We start from the raw sequence: 27,293 nt of genomic DNA, 5'->3' as shown, positions 1-27,293 counted from the left end.
GGGTAAGCAGATACCAAATAAAATAAAATAATAAGAAGTACTCGGTACATATAGAAAAAATATGGCGCACTAAACATAAGAATATAATAAACGTTTTTTCTGTGGTATTACAGTAGTTATGAGTACTGTGTACTAGTTTTCTAAATTAAACATTATAGCACTTTTACGCACACACGTAAACAAATCGTTTTTAGTTTGCGTAAACATTAAAATCCTTGGTGCGTTATGTTTGGAATTCGTCCAACGCTTTCTGGAATTTATTTTAAAAGAATGCGATCTATTTTTGCGAGTAAATTGTACATAAAACATTTATAGGAAATAAAAAAGCTTGTAATAATAATTATTTTAAGGGCAAACGGATATTCTTTACTTTTTGGTAGACTCCTTGACATGGATGCAGAATAAATGATGTGGAGATGCTTGATTTTTATCTTAATTTATGACTGCATTTTTCTAAAATAGTTTCTCCACATAATTATCTAGTTAATCTAATTCAGATTTGTAGCCTTTAATTGCTCAGAGTTCCGTAAATTAAAATACTTTGTATTTATTTTGAACAGAAAAGTAATAACTAGTGCCATCTATCAGAGGCACTGCAAAACTCACGTTGATGATTTTCTGGTCTGGCCACATTAGAAAAATGTAACCGTAGCTCTTCGCATATTCGCGTTCTTTTCTCCAGCTAACTTCAGTTTGCACGTTCTCCTGCTGGGATGTCTTCAAATATAAATAAAAAAAAAAAATGGTCGAATTCAGCAACTTTTCATTCTAACGTTTACTCGTAAAGTGTAAAAACAGATTACTTTATCATTCGTATTACGTCACATGCGATACAAAAGAAAGATAAACAATAATATAATAATTCAAACAATAACAATTAACGGCTTATGTCACACGCTTTCGTATCTGCCAATAAATTTTATTGTAGTCTTCATTATTTATAGTTTATACGCAACAATAAAAAGTAACGGGGTCGCATTGTTTTGTTATAAACCACGACTGTTATTGTACATGCGAAAATATTATAGAATATGTAATTAGTATTAATATTCTGCCGTTGTTTTCAGGCCTAAAAAATATGTTGATTCAACAAAGCATCATCAGTTACTTTTTGTTTGTAATATTATATGTGAGCCACTTAAAATAAAACCTTTGTTTCTGATACAATGATGTAGATAAAAAAAACTAGGATACGATAGACTCAATTTGCTTTGTTTTGATCATGCATACTCGAAATAACGCTTTTTATTGTATTAAGGACGATGTCTACAAACAAAGACACAGAATTTATCAATTACTACGCGAAGCTTTACAGTATAACTTGAAGAAAACTATGTCTAACATTAAATAAATAGTTAGTGTAACTTTGTTTAAATAGCGTCGAAACATTACCGCCCGATTGGACCGTGTATCGATTAGCTTATAACCTAAATAACCGTCGTTTGTTCATCTATTTCAGCTGCGGAGGTACTATCAACGCAACGTCCACTAGTTCGATGCCGGCCTCTCCATGCCGCCACCCTCGAGTCACGCAACAAGGCCAAGAAATGTGCAGAGTTCCTGCAACCTTATAGGTATGATACCTTAAGACACTATTGTATTGGTTGCTCTGCATTTTTGGCGTTTCATATCGCATAACAATGCGTTCTACAAATTATGGTTTAGGTAGTGTTGTTTGTAGGTGTCCGTCTTAGTACGTATAGACAAGTTTAAAACCAATTAATAAAAGGAAATAACGTTTTAAACGCAATAAAATGGGTAATGTACCAATTTGCATAAATTGTAAACGTTCTTATCAAAGTGCAATGAATATCCAATAGAGGACTGAAATTTCGCCAGCCAGTGATAAGTCTTCGGTAGTATAGTGGTCAGTATCCCCGCCTGTCACGCGGGAGACCGGGGTTCGATTCCCCGCCGGAGAGATTCTTTTTGTATTCTCTAACTAGGAAAATAAACTTAACCTTTGACAAACAACCCTATAGAGTACTTAATAAAGTTGCCATTTATTTACTTAAGTTTTTATTTTTCAGTTTGTTTCGTTGACATAACCCATGTTACCTAACTTAGCGTTTACTATGAAATTCATATAATAGAATGTAATTTTACAATTATTTGCATGTTCTCCATAACACTATCTTAAATGTTATGTGCTTTTATTACTATACATATTATAGTACAACTTTGTTTATTTACTCATATTTTTCTTATACATTACAGACAACGTCCAGAGACATGTACCGCGCTGGCGCGACGCCTGGTGTCTGGTGCTCTCGGAGTCAAGCTGAGCACCGCCCGGCAGGAGCGAGCTGAGGAAAGGAGACTCATTACTATTGCCAGAGGTATTAAAAATAACTTATTAAGTTTACAATATGACGGCAAACTCCTAGTAAAGTTACGTACGTTTGTATTTTCTCCATAATATAATGTTAAAAATCATGTTTTTTTTCCAGTTTTTTAAAAACTTGGTTAAAACAGGACAATATGCTTCTTTATGGAAACTTAACATGGCAGTAGCGATGACAAAGTGTAATTGAATTATTCCTTTACTTACTATTTTTATTTTAAGCAGTCATCGACCCAACGTATTTCGACCCATTCATTAATTTAAATCGACACTATGATAGCCGTTAAAATTCCATGGTCTACCACAAGCTCGAAAAGGTAGTAGAGCTTTATGAGAACACCTAGCAAGAAACTCACGACCATCTTTTTCTATCGCCAAAACAAGCACCTCAATAATTTCTACAACAAAATGCCAACACAAATAATTACCCAATTTCAGAGAAGAAACGCCAAGCGGCCCTGCACAAGGAGGCGGCGTGGGACGGCTCGCTCGCCAACCAGTCCGTCGCCGACACGTGAGGTAACAGTACCATATACATACATACATACAAACAAACACACGCACACGCACACACGCACACTCATAGCTACAAGGATTTTACTGTATATAGCAATATGTCTAAATATTGCAACAAGCCTTAGTGAAAAGGCTAAAGTAAAACAGCCGCTATGAGAGTTAGTGAAGGAAATGTTAAATCAACGGCGTAATTTTTGTTCCGTTTTCCTGACGGTTTCCTGATTAGAGTTTCAGACACAAAAAGATTGCGCGTACTTTACTCAGGAAAATCTACTTATGCATTTACGAAATTCCTCCATCAGAAACACATAATTGTATCTAGTAACAACCCAATGATGTATTAAAACATAGACCCTGTCTTATCTCTTCTTAAATTGTGTTGATAAGTTCAATATACGGTCTGCAATTTCGCCGCTCTCAATAAGTCTTCGGTAGTATAGTGGTCAGTATCCCCGCCTGTCACGCGGGAGACCGGGGTTCGATTCCCCGCCGGAGAGATTCTTTTTGTACATTCTAAACACTATTTCCAAACAATGACATTCACAACTGACCTTTCAAAAGGTTATGTAAGTAAATAGATAATAATTAATTTTATATTGCAAATAAGCAATTTATTTATGAAGAAATATGTTGTTATTTCTGTCAATATAATCATTGTCTTTTAATTGGAACCAAATCGAATTTTAAATTGATCTTTTGTGGACATTGTTAGCCAGTTGTTTGTTTATTGACTGGATATTGATTGTTCGAATGTTTGAATGGTATTGAAAATGTATTGGGGAATGCATTCTATGAAGTTCAATAGATACTGTTGCTGTTTTGTGAATACAAAGACTGTTAGATCTTTAGGAGTCTCGATCTAGAATAATACTGAACCACAGATGACTATGACATGTGTTCAATAAGTTTAAATTGAACATTTATGTTCTAGTTTTTATGTAGCTGACTCTAATCTCTGATGCAACTACTTTATTTTAGAAATGCACAGAGTTTAATCTTTTAGATAAATAGTGTATACCAAGGCCCTCTATCCACTCAAACGTCCATGGATAGTATTGTATTGTAAATGATGGATACCATACTACTAATATACTATTAAGTTTTTGGACTATATGCAACTAATATGATTACAATTATTTTTTATTTTGTTTCTTTGTCAATGATAACTAAAGTTTTGTTTTTAATTGTAGACTATTTTCTTTATATTTCAGAAGCCCCAATCGTAGCAGTCACATGTCCGACGTCCGTCGCGAAGATCGAGCTCTCATAGTAAATTGTTCGTTTTATTAAAAGTTACAATAGATTATAACTATAATAGATATTTTTCTATACGAATGTTAGTACCGTACGACGTTTAAGAGGTTTTGGTCCTTATGTAAGTACGAATAAAGCTTAGTTTTTAATGTTTTTAGTTCGGCTTATTCTTAGTTTCCAAATGACTGGCTTTTGCTTCCTATTTAGATTAAATTGTATGTGAAAATTGACTTGTTTAATAGAAAAAAAAAATTATATGTCACGTTAGTCTGTGGAATAATGCATTTTAATTTTAATGCGTTTTTCATCGTGCTGTCTCTGTCTTTTCAATGTGATTGGACAGGGATAGTGTTATGACTGTGCTTATCTTGTGCTTTTTTTCAATGGAAAAGAATTCTCGTGTCACAAATATGTACTTGTTTATAATATCTTGGCTACAAGAGACAGTAAATTTATTCCAAATTGGATTGGAAATAATACTCAGTGCGATTTATTCTGACATCATCAGCCTTTTCTTCTAACTATGCGGCTTCCAGTCTCACCGGATGCAGCTGAATACCAGTATTTCACATGGAGCGGCTGCGTATGTAACCTCCACAACCCAGTTACTTGGGTTATACCACGATACCCTTCAGTAACACTGGTTGTCAGACTTTCAAGCTTCTGACTATTTTTAACGACTGTCAAAGATCTTCGAAAATGCCATCCACAATTTAATGTGCCTTCCGAAACACGGAGGAACTCTATATGTATGAGATGGTCACCCATCCACAAAACAACCTATAGTTATTCTACTGGTTTTGTAGATTGTTTCTTGTAGCCAAATAGTTTATTGTATTAGTCTTTTTGAAGCTTTACCCAAATTGTATATCATTTCGATTTTGAATGACCAAAGCTGTTTAATCCACCTATATGTTTATTATATATATACTTATGTATATTTCTTTAGTGATATATTATATTATATGGATTATAGTATTCATGGAAACCAAATATTAGTATGTATTTAGCCATCTCTTCATATTAGGTCTATACTTTCAATTTTAGTTTTACCAAAATGGGTTTGTGTATGCATGATGCATGTGCTTTTTTGAAAATTGATTTTGTTTTAAGATTAATATGTAGTCATTTGAACGCTAAAACATGTATATGGATATAACGCAAATTGATTTAAAGAAAACTTTAGACCACCCAAAATTCGACATTATATGACACAATAATTTTTATTTGTTATGTATCAAAATTAAAAATTTGCATAATAAAATATCTGACACACAACTGTCAAAAATAAATATTTTGGTATTTGTTTTTTTTTCAAAATTGTTTGATTTTCCTGACGTATGTTATTGTTGTATGGTGTTCATTAGACTACTAATAATAATATATTTATAATTATTTATAGCTTTTATTGCGAGTTAGTGCCTTTGTTGTCTAGTCTGGTTGTGTTAACGACGGACTTCAAAACCTCTTTGCGTATTAGACGAAAATAGTATAATATAGCGAAAAATATAGATTTTAATGACGTCTTATGATATAGTTATAATTAAAAGGATTTAGAACATTCTCTCAAAGGTACGTAGTATAGATTATATTTCTAGTTTCAATTATGAAAGAACGTAACAACGGTTTATGGGCTCGCATCTTTTACACTTTTGGCGTATTTTATGTACGTATACAAACGTACACGTGTACGTAAACTATTGTTTGAAAATATTATACGTATACATAATATAAACGGTTTCAATCGCTTGCCAGAAATTGGTTTGAATTGATAGAGGGATACGCGTTTAAAAAAAAAACCAGTCGCATTGAAAACCGCATTTTATTTAAGTTTGTTAAACATACGCTAAAGTATACGTGCCTAAAATATGCTCATTGTGTAAATACTATTATGGGCTGCGAGATGGTAATCACGACTAAAAAGATATAACAGAGATATGACAAATCTTTTTAGCTTGTACGTCAACCATCTTCACAAAAGCAGCTCCTAAGCGACCCCATAAACCTAACCAAACTTTAAAACGTAACTCGAAGATGAATATAGAACGATATGGCCGCGGATAGTAATATTGGGTTATTCCACTTAACTCCAAAAAAACGTTCCACTTTAACTCCAAAACAGTTTTAATAAATATTTTATTTCAATATAATTCATTCCACTTTAACTCCAAGAAATCAGCAGAAGTAGAGTCAGCAGCTTAAAATATTTAGCCATACGGATGACATGGATGCAGAGGGAGCAGTTCGAGTCGCTGCACTACGCGCAGGTGGGGCGCGCGAGGGCATTCGAGGCAAAAAATATTTTGACGATTTCAAATACTTGTTAAAGTTTATGAAATAAAGAATATTTGACTTTGACTTTGAATATAAGAATATAGGTATATTATGTTAAAAAACTTATATCTTATACATTAAAACCTGCACTATTTATTTTATGTTAACTTAGCTAAGTAAGAAATTTAATTTTTATTTAGAACTTTATTCTAATATAACAGCTTAATCCCGTCCTTGACTTTCAATCTTTTCACCAGGATAGCACTTTTGATCCTACAGTGTTCGTTTTTGAGGACGATGAACTGACTTACCTAATTATAATAACTTAAATCAAAATTACTGGTTTGTGAAAAATTACTAGGACGTTTGGTATATGGGTTTACACCAAAATATCGTCAAGATATAATTTTTGCTGCTGACTCTACAAAAACTCTTTTGGAGTTAAGTGGAATTGATGTAGGGAAATATTTCTATCTGTAAATTATTTTTTTTTATTGCTTTGGAGTCAAAGTGGAAATAATGTATGGGATGTTAAAGTTTAGAGAACAATGGATTTGGAGTTAAGTGGCATAACCCTTATTAAGTAATTATTACTTGATTTATTTGTGAAAAAGTAAATTTGAACGTTGTAACAGTGCCTCAAGGCAGCTAGGTGTTTAGATTTCTAAATTATTAGTGGGTTTGAGTTAAAAATGCAAGAATATGAAATCATGAAATTTATTCCTTTACTTAGGCTATAACAAACGTGCTTCATAATCAAGAGAATCAGAGAATGTGACATTATACATAAAAGTGCGAGTGAGAGGTAAAATTACATGACGTAGTTCGCACGTTTGTAATACCGCGAGGATAGAAATATATCTATAGGTTTAGTTGACTTCCTAAAAAAAGAATAGATGATGGTACAATCATCATCTATTCTTTTTTTAACTAAAATATGAACTGTATTGAATACTACTTACTTACTACTAAATACTTAGGTTTAACATAACAAAAAGATCCTTGTTAAATATTTTTTGTAATGTGTTGATTTCTCTATAATTAAGAGTCATGTCTTGCATTTTTAACTCACATTTCACCAAGCGAACTCAATTATTAAAATAACTTAAATTTTTAAAGAAATAAATATACTGATCTCTAAAATATCTAAATGTCACAATAAAATAATGAAAGCGAATATTTTGAGTTACCAATCAGTGCAGCCAAAGATCTGAACTAATTTGATAACGAATCGTGAATAAAATTGTGTTGAAAGATGGCTCAGTAAATATATTTTAATACATGAGATGATATATTTTAGAAATAGTCAATAGTAGGTTTATGTGATGCGAGAACATGCAAGATAGAACTTAAAACTTTCTTTAAATTTAATATTGTCTTAGGTATTTGTCTTCTATCTCACCTAATGATGAAGACAAGGATGTAACATACCTATCCTATTTAAAATTCATTAATTTAAGGCCTCCCTCACATTAGGCGTGCGTTTCCCTTGCGTGTAATCAACGTGACCGTTGCGTGGTTAAAACGTCTGGCGTCCGGTGCGTTCACGCAGTGCTCCCGTCGAACACTCGCTCGTAAAACGCAAACGTTTAATATATGGGGGCCTAAATACTAATTGTTATGGTCTTTTTACATCTTGCATGTCTTGCATTCTCTCTCCGTTCATGCTCATTTTGAGGTGCAAACATCATGACAAGCAATCATACTGCCTTCCTAGTAGCATTTATTGTTCACTGAAGAAATGCTACGATACTATGAAACATTCACAAACATATTGGATTATATTTATTGTAATTGATTAAATGTAAGAACTATTATGTACTTCGATGATCGTCTCTTGCGTTTTGTACTGTTGTTTTCTTGCATTGCAAAAAAAATATTCGTTTCTTAGTAACAGTATGATTTTACTGTTTAGTATAACTTGTATTTGAAAACTGATTAGTGGCTTGTATTTAAAATCTTCATTTACAGAAGTGAGAGATCAGCATTCGAAAGTTATTCGTAGTTGTTGATAAAGTATTTAATTTACAAGTTTAACTATTTTTATTATGAATAGTTTGACGTTCAATTATAACATTAGAACGATTACTATAGTTTCCAAAATTACTGCAGTTTTGTCAGTTGCTACAGTTTCATAGATCATGAACAATAGTCGAAGTACATAATAGTTTTTGTATTTACAACTCAAATTTCGAAGTGGAATTTTCTTAACAGACTTCAAAATACGTATGTATTACTTTTATAATGTTCCGTACATTTGCATGTTTAACAGCCAGTTTCACGTGGATAAGTGTCGAATAAACTATCTAATAGATACTGACAGTAAATGTATTAAAACTCCTTTTAATATTTCACCATAAAATCTAGCTGCAACTTATCCGTGTCATATGAAACTGGCCCTATATGATATATATTTTTAATAATAAATTGTGCAATATTGTACATATCTTTCGTACAAGTTGATTTCGTCGAACCGTCCATATACACAATAATGTTATTCGCTACAATAAATTAATGTTATACTACTTTGTATTTAGTTTATTTATTTCATAATTATTGAGTGGAGGTAACAATTTTACAGCTGAAACTGAGATGTTGATAAGTCAAGCCGTTTAAAGTCGTCAGGCGGCTTGAATACTCAAGGTCAACAATATTTACGGCTTGTTTCACAACTTTAGATAAATATTGGAAAGTCACGCAAAGTGACAGAATCAATGAAAAATATATGCGCTCACCCTTCACCTTAGGGTATAATATGCTATAAGAAAAACACTAAAAAACAATTTTTTTTCGAAGGTGGTAAAAAATACTGTAATTTAAGTTTTTGACAAGTATGGCTGTAAGATTGTTTCCTTTGCCTATAAAAACATACTCATTCTATAAACACATGATATATTTTTTCACTACAAAAGAGTTGTAAGCAATAAGACTACGAAACTAGAATAATTTCTCGAATCAATCTAAGATTTAAATTGTGCTTTAGCAGTTTAAGATGTGAAGTAAAATAAATAAGCATAATATTTCAAAGTCAATATTTAGGGTTATATTTCATTTTGAAACTCCCACGCATTATAAATACATAACACTGGTCATTGCACACATTCATACATTGAACAAAATGTATTAAAAACTGCATAATTCATTGCAAAAATTTTCATCTTGCATTTGTATGTTTGCGTATTCGTACGTATATACATGATGGGCATAAGGCTGCGTTTTTACTAATAAATAAAAATAATATCAAAATAGCTAAATAATAAACAGGGAGGGTTCATTAATAGAATAGGAGAGTCGACTACCTGTCAATCAGCTACACTTTATGAAATGTCAAAAACACATTTGATTATAGAATTACAAACATAGTGGCGTCTAAATTTCGTATTTTCGTTAGAATACGTTCAATGATTCATATAATGTTTTAGTCTGTAATAATTTTTAACATCATTGACAGAAACATTTTGACATAGCATGAGCATTTTGCTATAACTTAAATCTTCATCTTATTTAATATTTTTTGTAACCACGTTAACTATTCTATTGGCTGTACTAAACACCGCTATGTCATACAGCAATTCTATTGGTAAGAATGCTACCTCACCACCATTGGTAGAAATGCAGCCTAATAGTCCTTTACACAATCCTATCATATACGACCAATAAGTTCATAATTTGTTTGTCAATACTCTACCAGATCGACGCTCTTCCATACTGCAATACCTAGCATAATATAATTTATTCGTACTCATAACATATTCAATGCACCCAGGAAAATGCATTTTGTTACGTAATAAGATTCATTGGAGCAGGTTTTGTTTGATTTTAAAGAATATACGCACGTTTCTTTACAGCAAATTTGTTTGTGGCAAACTAACAATTGACAATTTTTTTATTTTAACTCAACATTTTTTATTAAGGGATAGAGTATTTGTGTAAATAATAAATTGTCGGTAGCAAACTGTTTGTTTGTAAGAGACGTGCATTAACTGCAGTGTACGCATTAACCGGGCATTATCAACATTCACTGCGCACTTTGCCCGAAACGAACGAATGACGACGATCGATGAGGCTTGATCTGTACAAACTAATTAGAGAATAATATTTTTGTAATAATGAGAGTTATTCTAAATATACAAATAAATAAATTGATTGAATATTTGATATTTCATTTATAAATATCCCCTTTAGCAGTAAGCGTACGATACTTAACGTCAATTATAATTATGATTATAAGCAAACCAAAAGGCTTCCACTATGTTGCTATAATATCGTATCAGAAAACTACAATCTTACTCAGAACAGACAGCGAAAAAATTTAATACTGAAACTTAGACAAAAGGCTATGCCTAATTTAATTCTACACAAGCGCGAATTCTAGGCTCTGGGCAACTACGTTAGACGATATACTATTATAGGTACCTACAATTCAAATAGAACATTGAGGCCAAAGGGACTGTAGTTAATCAAATCATAAAGGCAACAGAAAATCCTGAAAAGTAAATTTATCAGACAAGTTAAAGAATCATTTCGATGTTTTGTCTAAAACATCTTTTGCAAACGACAAAAAGATGAATTTTACGATGATGAATAAAGCAGTTCAAAGTGCACCAAAAGTTTATCTTTCGATACAACAATAGTCACCTGTCTACCACAAATTCTATGCTCAATTATTGAACACAATAGATTTTGTTTTCGATTTATTTACAAACATAGTAAACAATTTGTTTATTCGCTATCTTCCACTACAATTGACTGTTTATTAATCGCCCGTGTATCCGTCGTCCTATTCGCTATTGAATAGCCAAAAGTATATGAAGAGTAAAACAGGTGAACATAATAATGTTATGACTTCGACTTAGCGAGAAAATATCCTGGGGGAATAAAGTATCCTTTATGTTAATCCAGATTATAAACTATCTGTGCGCCGAAAGATTGGCATATAAAAGTAGAGAGATCGCAAATTTGTACCTACAATAAGCCTCTGTAAATATGCCCCCGTGGCGCAGTGGTTAAGGTCGCCACGCAGCTACCATAGCGTGGGGAGGACGTGGGTTAGATTCGACAGAACAAATTTTTGTGCGGTCTACAAATAATCGTTTCGGGCCTGGTTGTACTTTGTGTCCGTTGTTTGTATGTTTGTGAAAGTACCCGCGACACAAGAGCAATCTTAGTGCAGAAGTCTACAATAAAAAAGAAACAAAAGTACCTACATTGTATCTATATTAAAATATTAGTGTGCCCAGAAAAACAATTAGCGTTTCCGCTCTCTTCCAAGTTCTTATAATTATTTTTTTCAATCAATGGTTATGACCGGGTTAGTAGCCATTGATCCAGACATACAGTAGACAATAGTATTGCGACAGTTACGTGCGACACGCGACTAATCGTTCAACACTGCGACCAAGACTAATCGAAGGTCAAACAGCCGTATTATTTGTATTTATGGGAGTGTGACCAATTGCAATAGGTACCTTGTTTAGGTGTTCTTTGGAGTAAATTGTTTTTTTTTTAGATAATTAGGCGTGTACGTGTGATAAGTTAATAATGATAAAAGCAACCCTGTCTTCCATGGCAAAACTTTTGTTAGATCTAGTTGTATGAATAACGAACTGAGAAAATATTACTTTTATTTTTATACACATACGATGTTTGAAATATGTTTCGTCATTTGTAATGTTCATCTCTATGTAATAGGCTAGCCTATTGCATACTATCAGGAAGTATTCTAATATATGTAAATCAGAAAAGATCAAGCAATTTGCTCGACCTGAGAATCGAACCCGAGACTGCACGGCACGGCAGTCTCGGGTTCGATTCCTCCTGCCTGCACGGCAGTCGCATACAAAACCAACTACACCACAGAGCAGTCACTGTTGTATTTTCAACAATGACTATGCTTGATAAACGAAACCCCACTTTATACCAAGTTTCAAAAATGTTATCGTATTACTTCAAAATATGCGGAGACGAATGAAATGAAACAAAGACTGTCAAACCTGATCTAGGTGAATGTGGCGAGCAGTAATTAGTCACCCGTTAATTGTTGTGTACCTCGGGATATTTCACAATGAATTCATCCGTACGACCTATTGTACGAAGAACAATGTTGTTGTGCGCCGGGCCAACTAAACATGCTCATATAGAAGTGATTAGAAACGCCCACTTCCAGTCAACACTGTAGAGAGCATCAGTCAACACGGGACAGTTCAGGATGTATCGTGCCGCAGTTATCATGTGTTTGATCTCGCGAGTGACCTCCGAAATGCCAATACTACACCAAATATACGCGTATCGCACGGCAAGCCAGAGCTCGGTACCAAGCTCGTATGCTGATTACGGCCGTCAGCAATTTGGACCTGATCCCGGAATTAACCCTTCATTTCAACAGTCACTCAACTCGTATTCTATGATGAGACCGGCTGAACAAAAAATCACCGATAAATTAAGATTTAAAAACCTACCACGATACGATCATCTTTCAAGCTCTATCGAGTTCGACTCTGATGGAATTATACCACGGACGTTTACTGCGTTGCCAGATTACTACGAAATATCAAGAAACAAAGCTAAATCTATGTATGTCAATAACTACTCACCTTCTCAGTCTCAATCGGAATATTTGATTGAAAAACTAAAGGCACTGGCGACCGTGCCCACGATAGAGCGATATGATGACGGTAGTGACTTCCATATTGATGACGATGACGTGAGATCCAGTGGTAGAATAATGTACGACCAGTATTGGCCTTATGTTTACCATACTCCGTATGATTATGAACATGGCAACAGTAAAGGTGATGTTGAGACAATCAAGGACAAGCGTTTTGCCGCCTACGACGATCCTATGGAAGTTATACCCGTACATGAGCACATAGACGAAGATCCGATTCCTAACACTTATACGACAATGCCTCCTATAACCACCACTAACGCAGACAATCCAATAGTTGGTAATGGTCCGTTCTTTTCATTCGTGTTAAACGATTATTTTGACAAGAACCGCGATGAAGATACTTTGACATTCAAAGGGATGGGATCTGAATGGGGACAAGAATTTGATCATGAAAACTACAAGCCTATTGGAGAAGATGTCCTGAGGCAAAATCGTGATTTACCTACTACTCCTTACGTGACACCTTATTATTATACATCAAGTACACGTGCCACTGAGCCTCCTCAAAATACTTACAGGACTCCATCAACACACCGATCAACTAATGACTACAAAACTTCGCGCGGAGAATCAGCGACCGAAAAGGGACACACGAAAAATCACAAATTTAGCAATCATGAGAAAAGCCAAAGCAGTAATTCAAATAACAAAGCTAGCTACGATGCTGGGGATCAAAGATATAATGGAATTAAAGATATCGTAGATAGTTTTGTTAACAAATTTGGTTCGGAAGACCATAGCAAGAAGGCTTTGTTTGCGCGCTTAGCGAACCAAGATAAAGGTCAGAAAAAGAAAGGATTCCACAGAGTTTATCATAAAGATGAATTTCAAGAAGACAATGAATACTATGATAATTCTAATAGCAATGTTAAAGCAGAAGAAAAAGGCAATTCAAACGCTCATGTCGGTGGATCAGAAGCATTCTTGCGTTCACAGGCAGCAGCAGTATTAAATAATGCAGCAAGTAATGTTAGAAAATCTGGAAATAGTGATGATAAAAAGAATGAAAAGTCTCATAGTGGACATAACGCATCGGATGAACTAGACAGTGATTTTTATAAATATATTGATGTAGCTAAACAAGCTGCTCATAGCAATGTAGCGGACTACGTAGATCATTTACTTAGGGTGTGAAGACGATTTAGACAATACAATCTCTGTGATTCAAGTGTCCGTGTTCAAGTTCAAGCCGTAGCTTTATTACAATAGAATTTATTGAAAATAACTGACTGTGACCATAGTGATAGACATTAGATTTGTTTAAAATAGTTATACACAAGACGGAAAATACTCTGCTAAATAATAGATGTATGAACTATAAAAGCACTAACTAGGTCGCCAAACTAGTTAAAAGCTTTTAAAACATGACGCTTTACAAAAATAAATAATTAGTATAATATATGAGAAATGTAATATTTGAGAGGGATCAGATATTTTCAATTTCACATTGTAAATTGTTGTTACTTATGTGTTAAAATTAGTGGTTCGTTAAGTTTTATACAATAGTATTTTTGTTACATTGAAATTGACGTCTTGAAGACGACAAGAATGCTTCACTGCGTGCAAGCATTTTATATTTTTAGGGGAACTTTGAGTAAATGTATACTATTTTATACAATAGAAAACGTGTAATCATGAAAGCTCACGTCTATTGTATGAATTGTAGCAATAAAATGTACAATTTGTATTTTTTTACTCCTCCGATACCTAGTTTCGTAGTACAAAAGGGAATAATCGATAACCGAGAAGCTATCAATCGACATATTTTTTAGTCTGATCAACGTTCCAAAGAACTATTTTCTTGAAGTATCTAGTTTTAAATGCCAAACACTTGCTATTTGATAGTAACGTCTATTGAAAATCGCGCTACACTTTATGAACGTCAGAATATTGGATTTCGCATTAAAATGTTAATGGCAACTAAAGTCACATCAACAACATTTACCGGACCTATATAAAGAACTCTCAAACCACATTTTACTATCCATAGCTTTTCTACATGTCGTGTTTAGTACATCTCTGATCTCTCATTACATTTTCTCTTAACAACCACACTTTTTTACAGCGCCATAAACCAAGCTTTTGACGCCAACGCACCTGATTATTTCTCAGCTCATTGATTCTAGTTCAACTCAATCACAGCTAAATAAGAAAACGAATAAATTCTCATAAGTTTAATAGTTCAACTGGTGATTTAGTTTGTTTTTCATCATGGAACCGTTGGTGATAGAAACTGTTATCTCAGCTTCGATCAGCAAAAGTAAGGAACTAACCTCGGTGATAAGTCTCGATTTATAAGAATACATTATGACACTGCCAATGCATTAATACTGCTGTTCAGGTACTGTTTCAATCGAGCTAAATATTTGAGTTAGTTCCTTCCTACATTCAAAAGTTAAGACTGTATGAAATAGACTCTACATATAACTGTAGTCCGTCAATTTTGGAGAGGGCCTTGTATGTAGGGTTTACAGATGACTTTGGTTAGAACATTATTGAGCCGCAGACTTAGTTATGCAGCTGACGGTGCCGTATGATACAGCTTGTTTATTATAAAAATACACTGCTTTATATGAGTCGATGCATGCTACGAAGATGCTACGATGCTGACGGACTATAGCGTTTATTGGATACCTATATTATTGAGCATCGGAGAATTCAAGAAGTGACAAACAACTTAATACCAAAGTGTCTTCAGTATCAACTCTTTGTGTTTTCTCCGTGCATTTTTAGAATGAAATAATTTTATAATTATGTTATGTTAATACATGTGTTTTTTTAAGTTTTGTATTTGATAATTAATAAAATATAAAAATACCTATTATAACAAGTTAATTTTATTTCATAAAAAGTAAAAATCACACAGCTATACTTGTAAAAATCACTGATAAATCGTAACATTTTATAATACCGCTGACCCTGGCATTACGTTTACAATAGGTAGCAAAAAATGACCAGATAACTTACATTTAAATGATATAACTATAGTCTTTACACCACTTACATCAACTGCTACTGCTATTGCTATCCTGAATATATGAAAACTGAACAACCTGTATATGTCTAACATAAATTACACAACCTAAAATAACTCAATCCTTCACAAGTTGTTCCACTCTAGGGTTGTTTGGCATCCTGTAACCTAAATTATCGTCTTCGCCCGGCATTTCAGGGAACATGGGTAAAATACTCAGGATTTTAGTCATAACAGATGAAGCCTTTTCTCCGAATTTATCTGGTAATGGATTTATTCTCCAAGGTGATCTAACTTGTCTTACATTTAATGATTTATTATCTTCCTTACTTTCTTCATTGTCGTCATTAAAATCGTCGTCTGAATCATGAGATCTTTCCGTCGGCTTTACTGTACTACTGTAACTTGTAGTGTCGTCATAGTAATCCTCTTTTTCTCCCGTCTTTTTAGGTATTTCTATAGAACGCTCCTTTTTAATAGACGGTTTAGGTGGAGAAGGTATATTTACTTTACTCTTTGTCTTAATTTCTGGAATAACAGGAGGTTTAGACTCTGTTTTCGGAGAGTGTGCTGAAATATGCTTGTGTTTAGTTCTCGGCTCCAAAGGCTTGCCTCTGCCAACGAATTCGTCATGATTCACATCGAAATCGTAGTCGTCCACGTTAAAGTCTTCATCTTCATGTTCCCCGGAGTCAACTACCTTCACTGGTGATTTGCTTACCTTCATTTGGAAGTCGTCATCGTATTCCATGTCATTGAATTTTGGTATAGGCTTTTTGACAAGTGCTACTTTTGGCTTGGCCCTTGCGTTGCTGGCGGCTCCAGTGGATGGATGTGAAGTAACGTTGGGGACTTTGTCTTGATACTCTCCAGATCCTCGAGGTCTACGAGCGAAGGCCGGGGAATCAGGTCTGGGCTTGAAGAATCTAAAGTTTTTCGCTTCTTTGTTGTAAGATCTCACGAATTCATCGCTGTGCATATTGTCTTCTTTGGACATGTCAGTGAGTGTGTATTCATCTGCTTGTCTGGTCAGCCGGACCGGTGGACTCGAGCCCGTTTTAGTTTCTGTCGTTAAAGTTCGATCTGTGATTCTCTCAATAAGTCGTGAATTAGATGAAATAATAAAAGTGGAACAGATACACGCGAGCAATATTACTTTCATTGTGCAGTCGTTATCCTCGCTCTGACGGAAGTATCAACTAGTGTCTTTAACTGAAATAACGCATAATGTAAACTATAAGATGTTTTAAAATAATGTTTATATAGATGAACAATGTGTGATGATAAAAATAGGGTTGACTTATAGATTGTATTTTGATAACAGATGAGATGTAAGACTATTGTCTCGGTGAATGTTAGGATTATCTCCAACTAAACTAAATTTATATTAGATCAGTAGGAGCAAAAACTGTGACATCAGCAGCTACTTAATTACAAATACTTATTCAGAGAAGGAACATATATAATTTAGGAGTTCTTCTATTATTTATGTTTTGGAAAAGAATCATGTGAATTTGTTTCGTATAACATTTGCTATGTTTCCGCTAGTGAAAATGCCAACCCTGTCACACAAGAACACAGTAGATGAGTCAAAAATGTTTGTTTGTTTATTCCGCAATTCATAAATACAAAACAATAAATTGACACGAAGAAATTTATAAGAGCGTTGCAGTTGCAGCGAATAGTTAGTGTTTCGCTCAACATGAATAGACTACTTGAAGTAATCACGCTACTGTGTGTCAACTTTGTCACTCCTGTTCTTATGTCCTATATCTACGATGAAAACCTGAACACGGGGTTCGTTGCTTTTGAAAATGTCGCTGGGACCTTCGTGCCTGGATATAGCGCACACAAGAAACAGTTCACAGGATCGTACGGTCCTCGCTTTCATCAGAAGTTTAACAACGAGCATGTAGTCGACTCACACTTCAAAGTTATGAAGTCACCGCTACATTACGCGCTGCCTACTGTGAAAATGGACAAGACTCATGTTCAAAGAGGTAATGAACGCAGAGCTACTGAAGTGCCAAAAGGATGGCAACAAAATACAGCTCAAGCGTGGGGTCCTGGAAATCGAAAACCATTACCGAAAGACCTACAAACGAAATCATTAGCCACGAATTTGCAAAATCCGATGACTAATAGTGTGGTATCTTCCAAGAGTGATTACAACACGATTAAAAAAAGAACAGACAATCAACATCAGCCGGAGAAGATGAACAACGTGGCCATTAATCCTCCGGCACAACCTCAAGCGGTAAATGTAGATTACAATAGTCCTATCATACATCGGCCGAGAGCCAACGAACCGATATTCGAGGCAAAACCCAATTTCGTTCAAATGAATGTGCGGAAAACACAAATATCTCAAGATCCTCAGAAGTTAGTGCGACTGAATAGCAATCGCCAACTGACAGCCGCGTCAGCTCATGGACCACAGGGCAACAGGCAGAGAGTCCTTAATTCTATGATGATGGATAAAACGTTGCACAAAACCAACGGGCTTAAAGAACATAACATGAAAGTGATGGACCGAGTTCTAGACGACCTGACACACGTGTCAGATAGACGCCAGATCAAAGGTAAGTATAGAAAGAGGGACACCAAGAAATCACTGGAATATTTTAATAATAAATCCAAACGTAATCCAATCTCTGATAATATGAGGAAATACATTGGCAAGGAGAGGTCTGGAATTAAGGAGCGCAGAGAAATAAAAAGTGTTAAAGAAATGTCAAGGATTGGAAGCCACGAGGAAAGTTTAGAAGCGAATGAGACGCCGTACGCGTTGTTTTATAGAATGAATCCTGAAAGTTTAGACCACCAGGAGGCATCGGTGTTGATGCGTTCTATGGAAGACAACGCAAGTACTGAATATTCCAATAAAGAAAAGCGTCGATCTCACGATATTGATATATCCAATGGACGAATACCTAAAACAAGCAGTAATACACTAAGATTACATAAAAAAAGGGTGCAATTCTCCAACCTTCGGAAGTGACGTCACACATAAAAGATATCTAATTTGTGAGAATTCATACTGAATACGTGTTAATGCTCATCTTCAATGCTAATACAATGCAGTGTGAACAGTTGAGATTCACAAGCTTATTTTATTTTGATATACTTTTGTAATTGTTGTGTCTATGTATTCTATAGCAAAACGTATAAAATAAACATGATAAGTCTTGTAACGTTCTGTTTTATTTTTATTAAATAACGTTTGTATTGTTTTAACAGGGCTGTGAAACACTCCATCTGTGAATTTAAAAACGATATAGTTTACATAAAACTGGTACAGTAGTAGGCACGTGTAGGTCACACTCGGTACAGTGCGCAAACGCCGTGTCATTTTGTTTTTATACTCGTAGTACGTCTGAACGAACGCGCAGCAATGCACCGTATAAATTAATACAGGGTTTTTCATTATCATTGACACAGAAGACCATTGCCCAATCTAGAGAGCGCTCTCGAGTCGGCCCATTTATGAATGTCAATGATCGATGCAGTATTATGTTCAGTATATAAGTGCTAGTCTTGACCTTTGTGGTCATTATTATAGTGGACATTATCGCCGAAAGCATGGCGCGAAACGTCGCCACGCTAGTTTTGTTATTTGCATACGGCTCCTGCATGGAGATGCGGGAGACCGTCGAGAGGATGGTGATGGTCCGTACCACGGGATCTGACCTTCAACCCGCAGCCACGGGATACATCTACAAGAAACAAAGCGACGGCCCCGCCAGCGTTACTAAAATGGGTGAGACTGAAGTCATGGAGCATTTTTCTAAATTATACGGTAAACCCGAAGCGTACAAAGCTGCCGCTCCAGCCGCAGAATCCTATTATGCCAAAGGAGATGATGAGGATAAAGCAGCGTCACACGCGAGTGAAGAAGTCGTGAAACCTGTCGTAGAAGCAGTACACGATGATGACCACGTCGACGGACTGGCTAATGAAGACTACGACAAGATGTTCGAGGAATACGCCAAACAATTCGGTAACTACAAAAACGATTTTGCTGATTACTTGCACGGGTTAGGGCACTATGATCACGACATATATCATGGATACGGGGGCGGGAAAGATTATGGATCAAAAGGATACCACGGGTACGGTGAGAAAGGGCATGAAGGGTACGGCAAGGAACATCATTTTGAGAAAGGTGGAGCCGGTGACTACCACTCCGGCAAGCACGGGGGCTACTCTGCATCTAAAAAAGGGGGTTATAAGCATGGATACGATGAAGCTGATGAACATGGCAAGCATTACGCTCACGGGTACGGCTACAAAGGCGACGACCACGGGCACAAAGCTGAACACAGTAAAGGAGAAGCGATCGATGGATTTCACAAAGTCTTCGACAAGGACGAATTCAAGAAGGACCATGACTTTTACGATGGAGCGGCAGTTAAAGGAGGACATCATAAGCACGCAGACGAACACGCGAGCCACGGATCAGACGCCTCAGGATACGAGAAAGGAGCTTCACATAAGTCAGGGCATCACGAAGGTGGTTTCGGAAAAGGTGGACACGTGGTCGAGGAGTCCGGAGACGAGCAGGACGCTGGCCACTCCTCAGAGGAAGGTCAAGAGTCTGGACATCACAAACAGAGAGGCTTCGGCATTAAGGACGAACGCAACGGTGGCAAGAGCTACGGCTACCAGGTTAAACATTGATGTGAATGTTTGGATTATTGTTACAGTTTTGTTGTTTCTACGTAATATATTTTTGTAAATATGATTATTTATTTTTGTAGATATAAAGATAAGCCATACGTTACTCGAAATTGCAGTTTGATTATACCCTATGCGGTTTTAACATTAAGAAGTACAATAAGAGTACTTAAATCAATTAACTAAAACTAATGAAGTCCCTGATTAATTAATGTTCTGTTAATCATAAAATATCGAATTAACTATTGGATAAAGTAAACCAAAGGTTTTTACACAATACGTTATTCTTTGTAATCAATAAAAAAAATAACAATTATTACAATATTTTCCAATTTAAAATGATAAAAATGTAGATCATTAAAGTTTTTCAGGACAATTAATACATGTTTTTCCAGTCGCATACTTCTATCATAAGTACTATACAGGCTATCCATAACCATACATAATTACATAGGAATACGGGAGTAACAAACAGAAGCCATAATTTATGACACAAATAGTGTAAAAGATCTCTCATAGCGTCAGTAGTTTGTTTAATGCAAGGCCTATTTTATCGAAATACTTTAGATACTTACTTAATTACTTGTACTTATCTTACGCCTTATAAAAGTATATTACTGTTATATAAATATTAATTTATATAACCACATTTTAACTGTTTTGTGTTAATTCAATAGACATTTCTGTACGGAATCTGTAATTTCACCTCTTTCAGCAAGTCTTCGGTAGTATAGTGGTCAGTATCCCCGCCTGTCACGCGGGAGACCGGGGTTCGATTCCCCGCCGGAGAGATACTTTTTGTTACGCAAACCTATTCATTTTCTTATGGAGCAACAATCTAAAAGATATCAATCAATGACGACATAAAATTTCCAATAAGCAAATCTAGCAGAATTTAAGAGCCTGGGCCAATTACTTATATTATTAATTTTTAATACATTAAGTAGCTATTGTGACTTATATGCTAAAATTATTTCTGAATTAACGTTACTCCGTTGAGCAATAGCAATTTTTAGGGTGAAAAATCTTTATATGTATATAAATAATTCTTCTGTAAGTGTGTATGTCACTGAACTTCTCTTAAACGACTAGACCGATTTTGATGAAATTTTTTGTGTGTGTTCAAGGGGATCTGAGAATAGTTTAGATTATTAAAAAAAGTTTAAAATTTTAAAATTAAAGACGTGTAGACAGGACAACGTCTGTCGGGTCCGCTAGTGTCTTATAAAAAACAAATCAATGCCCGACCAACGCCCGCACATTGGTTGATCTGGATACCTAATTACCTACCATCCTATCTCTCCCATTTCATCTATCCCATTAATACCTAACGACGTAAATGGCATCTCTACTCACGACAAGCTATATACAAGAACACTACGACGACATCAACGCGTTTCAACGCCTCGAGTGCTTTCAGAAATGTGGTCCCAGTTGTTACTCTTGCATATGCCCTTTTAGTAGCAAACGAATATGTTCCTTCAATGATAATGATGAATGGGTCAAATATTATATTCTAGAAGTTAGCAATCCACTGATAATTTGACTTGCATAGGTATTCATATCAAAATATTAATACCTATGCATACATACATACATAAAATCACGCCATTTACCCATAGATGTATGCAGAGTTCAAAGGACGACGCGCCGCTTGTTACGATCCTCTTAAACTTCCCTTGCCTCATTCACATACATCTTGACATTCAGGACCGCTGGTTACGAGTACTACGCACCTGACCTTTTTTATGCCATTGTCGATATAATTCACATTATAATAAGTACACTGTAATTATAGTCATCATCAAAGTGCTTAAAACATGTAAAAAGAGACGTTAGCCCATTATTTAATTTAGGATTCTAGTTGAAAGTTTCTGAAGTCATTTCAACAAAAAGAATCTCTCCGGCGGGGAATCGAACCCCGGTCTCCCGCGTGACAGGCGGGGATACTGACCACTATACTACCGAAGATTCGAAAGTCCTTGCAAAATGTAGGTACCTATTTGTTTATCACAGTACTTAATATGTTATTAAGATGAAGAACAGACGTAGAATTTACGAGATAAAAATATCATAACACACGTCAACATGCGACTACAAAAACTTATGTATGTTGTATTAACTGCTATCGTAAACTTATAATTAGTTAAAATAATATCAAAATATCGGAGCTACTGTTAACTATTACAAAATATGAATTAGTTACGTAAGAGGTCATTGTTACCGCCGAAACGTTTGCGTAGATTCATCGATGAAAAAAAAAACGCACGCTCATTTCGCGGTGCGGTCAATCTTACACAATGGAGTCATTTTTTTCATTAACAACCTCTTTGTCACCTATAACCTCGTCTGATAAGCAATTTGTTACATGGCTACAAGAAAGGTGGCTGACTAAACATATTCACGGACCTTTTGTCTCTAGCCTAGATATAAATATTGAGCAACGGGCTTATCAAATTATTACAGTTCCAGTAGCAGTACCAACCACATCTCAAGATGGCAAACACAGCTTTGTACATTCTTTTGGCCGCTACAGCCGTGGGAGCAGTACAGGTGGGATTCATTCCTCCTGCAGCCTCCAGCTACGTGTACAGGAACGACCACAACGGTCCTGCGAGCTACCTTCAACTTGGAGCCCCAGCGTCTTATCACGGAGCTCATGACGCCTTCGCCGCACCTTTACCCATCCCTCAACCAGTAAAAGCTTTCGAAGCTTACGACCTCGCACCAGTTCCTCTGCCATACATCGCCGCTAAACCTATCGTGGTCGAGGACGCCGAAGAAGATGACGACGATGACAGCGACGAATCTGAAGAATATCACGACGGAGGAGATCATGTCGATGGACTCGGTCACGGTGGTCACGGACACAGCTTCGCTAAGGGCGGCGGCAGCGACTACGGCGAAGAACATCACTCCGCTCACGGTGAGAAAGGCGGTAAGGGATACAAATCTGAGGATCACCACGCTAAGGGAGAAGCAGGACATTACGGCAAGGAGCATCATGAAGGACACTACGATGAAACTGAAGGTGGTGCGAAGGGACATCACGACGAAGCCTCCGCTCACGGCAAACACTACTCCGCTGGTGAGAGCTACAAGGGTGGTGATCACGGACACAAACAGCACTCCAGCAAGGGCGAGGATATCACTGGATACCACAAGGTCTTCCACAAGGACGAGTACAAGAAGGACCATGACTTCTACGATGTTGCTGACAAGAGCGGCCATTTCAAGAAGCACGGCTTCGAAGAGGAAAACCACGGATCTGAGGAAGGCGCTCACAAGGAGGGAGGACATCACGACTCAGCTTCCAGCAAGGGTGGCTTCGGGAAGGCTGGCTTCCACGCTAAGGGACATGTTGACGACAGCGACCACGGTCATGATGCTAAGGAGGGTCACGACAGCCATTACTACGACGAGGCCGAGTATGGCAAGAAGGGTGGCAGCTCCCACGAGAAGGGCTATGGCTTCGCTGATGACGAGGACGATGATGATGATCACGAATGATTTACTTGTGCCTGAATATTGTAAATATCTGTTGACTATTTAATTTTCTTGATAACTTGATTATTTTGTTATGTTTGATATTGACGATGCTGTAAATATTTTTATATTGCATGCGAATAAATGAATAGAAATAATATTTGGTTTTCTTTACCTACATAGGTATTGATTCTGAAATGATCAATACCAATTACAAGTCATAGAAATTGAGCTGGTAAGTAGTACTCTCTACTAAAATCTAGACTGCCACCCTGCTGTGCTAGGCATATTTGGCAATATAACACTACAATCTAATTGAATTTCACAATAATTCACTTCACCCTGACTATTTCAAATGACACAATTCCACTTATAACACCATTTATAATAATTAACAAGTACCAAACCTTGGCGATCAGTTTCCGAATTAATTAAGTGTTTAAATCAATTAATACTACACTTGATCGACAAGAGTAACTAATTTGATTAACTTAGTCTTACTTGGTTCATGGTGGAAGTTTGAGTAGGTAATTCAGAAGAGACAATTTTCGATCGTCCGGTATTGGCTTGTAAAGGATTAAATTTTACCATAAATAAATTAATAGTATAAACAAACATTTGTATCTAGGTCTGTAACAGTCTGTATAGGTATAATAGTTACCTATTTCTTATTCAATTATAGAAATGACACAAGGCTGACTTAATTGAATATAGTACAGTATTTTTAAATCTGATGTATAATATATTATGTACCTACTAGTGATTAAAAAGTTGTGCGAAATAGAAACTTATTTGTAGTCCTTCACAGACAACCTAACAAAAGTAATTGACCTTTAATTCCGAGGCCTTTCTAATTAGCTAGAAACAAAAATAAACAAGAACAACAAAAAAATGCACGAGTGAGTGGTGCAGCGGATATAGGTTACGACACTGCTGTCAACAGATTCGATTCCTATCGTAGACGGAGTAACTAAGTATCTCCGTCTACTATTTCTATCAAGCATTATAGTCAAGAAAAAGATGTTGAGGTTGTTTATTACTTATTTTAAAATTCATAAAATCAAAAAATTCAATTCTTTTAGAGCTAAAAATCTTGACTATATCGCCTAATAGATGGCGCTGTCCTACATTTCAGTTGCTTCGGTGTAGTAAATGCAAAGGAAAAAACATTAAAGAAAATGAATTATTTGCATAATTTTCACGGTCTCAATGATATAACGCGATGAATGAACTGCTTTGACAATTATGCTACTATCACAGAACAAAAAAGATTGAATGGAATTATAAAATAGTTAAAAATTGGGGAGGTGTGATCATTAACCGAATAAGCATTTAGGATCCAGGGCGTTATCCAACGGATAGGGATTCTCGGACCTTTTAAGAAACAGAAGTGGTGCTTATACTTCGGAAGTGGGGAAAAACTATAGGTAACATGTAAAAGTTATTGCAGCCGAATCTTCCTCCAATATTACAGTACTTTTAAAAGCTTCCACGACTTGCTCTTTGTCAAAGAACATTGCGATGTTACCGAATGATATTTATGTTGAATACCTATAGTCCAAGTATTGTTTAAAATCTACTTGCACGTGGTAAGTCGGGTGTACGTATCTATCTATTTTTACAGTTACGAGTCAAACTAGGAAATACTAGATGCAATGATCTGTGACCTATTGGAAAAGGTATATATGCCTGCCTGCTTAATCAACTTACATAGTAAACCATATTTTAAAATGAGATAAAGGTTATAGATTATTTTTTAACTCCAACGAGACTTTTCATAGTTATACACGATTGGGAGCGCTTGAAAAATAAAGTACGTGAAGAAATAAAGTTGTGTTAATAAAAAAGTATTGTTTACGAAAAACATAACTCCTCGTATAAATACATTAGCCTTGACCGATCCAACTCGTTGCACCGATTACGAATTCAATCAAGTGTAGCTCGATACGACCACCGAGTCACTCATCTTCTAGAAAAAAAACATCCTTGCTTGCTAATTCCAACAAAAGGCTATATAAGCCTAACCGATCTCATGTATGTCAGTGTCGCAACCTACTTCGATTGCGCAAGAGTTGACAAAAAATTAGGGCACAATGCAAAAGAAAATATGTTTAGTTTTGACATTGACCGTCGTCTATTTGGCTGAATCATCGCCCCTCAATCTAGGCGCACTCGAATTCGACAATCTCGATACTGACCTCTCGCAACTGAGTTACGAGGTCGAAGAGGAAGACTTGGACGACTTCTCGAAACTTCTTGATGAACAGGATGGAACTACAAAATCAGCAAGTGCTAGTGATAAAAACAGTGCGAAAGCGAAAACAAATGTGAATACTTCCGGCTTCAAAAAGAAGAATACTGTAAACAAAGGAGTTAAAAGTAATCATAACATTGGTGATCTTAAAAAGTTTTTTAAAGCGGCTGGTGTACACGACCAGGGTTCTTTTGATGACGCGGATATTTATGCGATAGCTGAAGGTCTGGCCGCCGCTGCTGTCGGCACTGATGGCAAAGAAAGTAGAACTTATAAAAAAGGTACCAAAACCAGGGGTTTCCATCGAGTCCATCACAAAGATGAATACAAAAAAGATCAAGAATTCTACGAAGACGACGAAACGAAAGGAACTATAAATAAAGTTGGTGCCAGGGGATTAGGCGTAAAAGTAGGCGCTGGAGCTGGATTCGATAAGGGGCACTTCCATCACGATAGACAAAAAGGTATCTTTGGAAAACAAGGCTATTTGGACAAGGGTTATTTAGATGCGGAGATTAATGGATATTCAGATTCACAAGGATTTGATGGCGCTTTCACAAATAGTAGCTAAAACGGTTTAGATAAAATATCATTGGCCTTCTAATCACTTTAGTCGTTCATAGGCCATAAATGTAAAATAATTTTATCATTAGAATTTATTGTATGTCTCCAAAATATTTTTTTGTGTACTTAGTTTAATACAATGCTAATTTTTATGAAATAAATTGTTTTTTTTATTTATATCACAAGTGTTTTTAACTAATAGCACAAAAACCGGTAAATCTAAATTAGTAACTTCTACGAGTGCCGACACTAGTGTTAAAAACATAACGTTAAGTCTATG

The 27,293-nt window shown here is 35.8% G+C and overlaps 5 protein-coding genes and 4 non-coding genes across 11 annotated transcripts in view; 7 read left to right on the top strand and 2 right to left on the bottom strand.

Moving 5' to 3' along the window:
- Nucleotides 1-10,539, top strand: part of LOC142982440 (uncharacterized) — a 46,309-nt gene extending 35,770 nt beyond the window's left edge. For all 3 annotated transcript variants that reach the window (XM_076128956.1, XM_076128957.1, XM_076128958.1), the window contains 4 exons: nucleotides 1,460-1,574; nucleotides 2,218-2,339; nucleotides 2,783-2,863; nucleotides 4,072-10,539. In XM_076128956.1, coding sequence (XP_075985071.1) covers nucleotides 1,460-1,574; nucleotides 2,218-2,339; nucleotides 2,783-2,862 — 317 coding nt within the window. In that variant the 3' untranslated portion in view covers nucleotide 2,863; nucleotides 4,072-10,539. The remainder of the gene's footprint in view (nucleotides 1-1,459; nucleotides 1,575-2,217; nucleotides 2,340-2,782; nucleotides 2,864-4,071) is intronic.
- Nucleotides 1,851-1,922, top strand: TRNAD-GUC (transfer RNA aspartic acid (anticodon GUC)). The gene has a single exon. It is a non-coding gene; the product is annotated as a tRNA-Asp (tRNA).
- On the top strand, nucleotides 3,286-3,357 carry TRNAD-GUC (transfer RNA aspartic acid (anticodon GUC)). The gene has a single exon. It is a non-coding gene; the product is annotated as a tRNA-Asp (tRNA).
- A 2,108-nt stretch (nucleotides 10,540-12,647) lies between the features above and the next one.
- On the top strand, nucleotides 12,648-14,192 carry LOC142982373 (uncharacterized). Its single transcript, XM_076128834.1, has one exon. It carries the CDS (start codon nucleotides 12,648-12,650, stop codon nucleotides 14,190-14,192), a length of 1,545 nt encoding a protein of 514 aa, XP_075984949.1.
- A 1,311-nt stretch (nucleotides 14,193-15,503) lies between these two features.
- On the bottom strand, nucleotides 15,504-17,241 carry LOC142982230 (uncharacterized). The gene has a single exon (XM_076128632.1). It carries the CDS (start codon nucleotides 17,192-17,194, stop codon nucleotides 16,151-16,153), a length of 1,044 nt encoding a protein of 347 aa, XP_075984747.1. The 5' UTR covers nucleotides 17,195-17,241; the 3' UTR covers nucleotides 15,504-16,150.
- Nucleotides 17,242-21,428: 4,187 nt separating this feature from the next.
- On the top strand, nucleotides 21,429-21,500 carry TRNAD-GUC (transfer RNA aspartic acid (anticodon GUC)). The gene has a single exon. It is a non-coding gene; the product is annotated as a tRNA-Asp (tRNA).
- Nucleotides 21,501-22,608: 1,108 nt separating this feature from the next.
- Nucleotides 22,609-22,680, bottom strand: TRNAD-GUC (transfer RNA aspartic acid (anticodon GUC)). The gene has a single exon. It is a non-coding gene; the product is annotated as a tRNA-Asp (tRNA).
- Nucleotides 22,681-23,190: 510 nt separating this feature from the next.
- On the top strand, nucleotides 23,191-24,345 carry LOC142982289 (uncharacterized). The gene has a single exon (XM_076128714.1). The coding sequence runs from the start codon at nucleotides 23,206-23,208 to the stop codon at nucleotides 24,217-24,219; it is 1,014 nt and encodes a 337-aa protein (XP_075984829.1). The 5' UTR covers nucleotides 23,191-23,205; the 3' UTR covers nucleotides 24,220-24,345.
- Nucleotides 24,346-26,249: 1,904 nt separating this feature from the next.
- On the top strand, nucleotides 26,250-27,192 carry LOC142982060 (uncharacterized). The gene has a single exon (XM_076128359.1). It carries the CDS (start codon nucleotides 26,289-26,291, stop codon nucleotides 27,018-27,020), a length of 732 nt encoding a protein of 243 aa, XP_075984474.1. The 5' UTR covers nucleotides 26,250-26,288; the 3' UTR covers nucleotides 27,021-27,192.
- The last annotated feature ends 101 nt before the right edge of the window (nucleotides 27,193-27,293 follow it).

The sequence above is a fragment of the Anticarsia gemmatalis genome, chromosome 21 (genome assembly GCF_050436995.1).
Source record: "Anticarsia gemmatalis isolate Benzon Research Colony breed Stoneville strain chromosome 21, ilAntGemm2 primary, whole genome shotgun sequence".
Taxonomy (NCBI): domain Eukaryota; kingdom Metazoa; phylum Arthropoda; class Insecta; order Lepidoptera; family Erebidae; genus Anticarsia; species Anticarsia gemmatalis.
Note: the sequence above shows the minus strand (reverse complement) of the source record. Positions and strands in the feature narration are given on the sequence as shown.

Excerpts from the sequence above, each read along its gene's own strand:
- LOC142982060 (XM_076128359.1), top strand. The coding sequence starts at position 26,289 with ATGCAAAAGAAAATATGTTTAGTTTTGACATTGACCGTCGTCTATTTG.
- LOC142982230 (XM_076128632.1), bottom strand. The coding sequence starts at position 17,194 with ATGAAAGTAATATTGCTCGCGTGTATCTGTTCCACTTTTATTATTTCA.
- LOC142982289 (XM_076128714.1), top strand. The coding sequence starts at position 23,206 with ATGGCAAACACAGCTTTGTACATTCTTTTGGCCGCTACAGCCGTGGGA.
- LOC142982373 (XM_076128834.1), top strand. The coding sequence starts at position 12,648 with ATGCCAATACTACACCAAATATACGCGTATCGCACGGCAAGCCAGAGC.